The following is a 2,187-nucleotide window of genomic DNA, read 5'->3' as shown; positions in this document are numbered from 1 at the left end:
AGGTTAACACCCACCCCGTGAAAGCTCCCGCCATGCCTATTCCCCACGCAGGAAACACGCGACCGTTTTCGGTCATCACCATGGATCACATCACGGGCCTTCCAATGTCCAACGGATTCAACGCCATCCAAGTGGTAGTAGATCACGACACCACCAAGGGCGCGGTCATCACCCCTTGCACTATCAACGTCACCGCCTTGGAAGCAGCCGAACTACTGTTCCGAGATGTCTACAAACGGTTTGGAGCCCCTCAAAGGATCATATCCGACCGAGGACCCCAGTTTGCGTCCGGGGTTTTCCAAGAACTGCAACGACTCGTAGGAGTCAAGACTTCCCGATCCACGGCGTATCACCCTCAGACGGACGGACAGACAGAACGAGTCAACCAGGAAATCGACTTAGCCCTGCGCATCTACTGTCTCAATGACCCGGACAGCTGGTCAGACAAACTCCCTACTTTCGAGTTCTGCCACAACCAATGCAAGCATTCCGTCACCGGCAAGTCTCCGTTCGAACTCATCATGGGCTACAACCCCGACGTATTCCCCAACTCCCTCTCTCCATCCACACACCCGAGCGCGGAAGAACGAATCCAGCAACTCCTCGAAGACCGAGCCAACGCGGAAGCCGCGCACAACCGAGCAGCGGAGATCATGGCCCGAAGGGCTGGAACCAAGCCGGTCATGTTCAAGAAAGGCGATAGGGTCCTCCTCGAATTGACCAACCTCAGACTCCCCTATCCCCACCGGAAGTTAGCCCCGAAAAGGGAAGGACCCTTCGAGATCGACGAGATCACTGGTCCAGTCACAGTTCGGCTGAAACTCCCTAAGGCCTGGAAGATCCATGACGTCTTCCATGTGAATCTACTCAAACCTTATCAAGTCACCAAGGAACACGGGCCAGACTACCCCAGACCGCCTCCGGAGACCGTAGAAGGCGAAGAAGAATGGGAAGTCGAGGCCATCTTGGCCCATCGGAAGCGTGGGAAAGGCTATCAATACTTCGTCTCTTGGAAGGGCTGGCCTAGCAGCGAAAACTCGTGGGTTTCCGGGAAGGAGATGACTAATGCGCCGAAGCTCCTCACCAAGTACAAGAAGCAACAGCGACTCTAGGGAACGACCCCAACCCACTCCTCTCTCCTGCCAATCAACACCATGCCCCAACTCGCCTCTACCTACCGCGCTGTCCCCGAAGACGTCCCCACCCCCCAGTGGTTCCTCGACCACGACTTCCACCTCTCCTTCCTCCACCTACCCGGCAATGAAATCGCCGGATACGGCCAGACCTCCCAACGTCAATACATTGGGTGGCTCCTCCTCCAACCCAGCCCAGAATTGCGCAACGTCCTGGAATGGCGATTTGGGGACGCCCCGCCTGCCAGTCACACCTGGGCCATCTACGGCGAGTCGGTCGTCACCCTCACCCACCTCCGGACCCTCGACTGGGACGTCGGCGAGATCACCGACCCATCTGGCCAACGACGGGCCTACGACACTGTCTCCCAGCTGCGGGCCACGACGATCGCCATGTCCGACCACGCTTTAGATATTGTTTGCGCCCCTCATCATCTTTTCCTCATCGCTGACCTCGTCAACCACATAGAGCAGGTTGACCGCGACCGCGAGCGGACCTGGCTGGAGCGTGTCATCGCCAACAATGACAGCCACGCCGCCTCCCCTATTTCCCCCACCCCGCCTCTGCCCGCCCCGGAATGGAGGAACGCGGCTGACGTCTCCGGATGGGGCGACACCAACGTCGACTGGAGCAACACTAACTGGGGGGACGTCCCCATGGACGAGGCCGACATGGAGTGGTCCTCTCCTATACAACCTTCGCGCCGCTCCCCTCCACCCCGCGACTCCCCTTCCCCAACACTGCAGCACCTCCGCCCGATGCCCGATCGCCTACGCTCCGGCGCGCCCCCTCCGACCCGTACGCGCCCCTCTCCCCGCTCTCCCAGCCCCACCCCCCGCTCCCCGAGCCCCGTCGACGAGAACGAACCCCCGTTCACCATGGTCGTCGACCCCACGTTGCCACTGGAGTGGCCGACCTCAACTGTCCGAACGGTCCTCGGCACCATCAGCGGAGGCAACCTCACCGACACCACCGACCCCGACGCCCTGTCCGCCGCCCCCTCGCCCCCCCAACCCCCCGCTCCGCCAACCCAGACCCCGCCACCCCCCCTAC

The 2,187-nt window shown here is 60.9% G+C and overlaps 1 protein-coding gene across 1 annotated transcript; it reads left to right on the top strand.

Annotated features, from left to right (window-relative positions):
• Positions 1–1,154: 1,154 nt before the first annotated feature.
• DICSQDRAFT_176149 (uncharacterized protein) lies at positions 1,155–2,122 on the top strand (the record flags this gene model as incomplete). Its single annotated transcript, XM_007371913.1, has 1 exon — positions 1,155–2,122. A coding segment is annotated over one exon (968 nt), but the record flags the coding sequence as incomplete, so codon positions are not given.
• Positions 2,123–2,187: the final 65 nt, after the last annotated feature.

The sequence above is a fragment of the Dichomitus squalens genome (assembly GCF_000275845.1).
Source record: "Dichomitus squalens LYAD-421 SS1 unplaced genomic scaffold DICSQscaffold_464, whole genome shotgun sequence".
NCBI classification, from domain to species: domain Eukaryota; kingdom Fungi; phylum Basidiomycota; class Agaricomycetes; order Polyporales; family Polyporaceae; genus Dichomitus; species Dichomitus squalens.
Note: the sequence above shows the minus strand (reverse complement) of the source record. Positions and strands in the feature narration are given on the sequence as shown.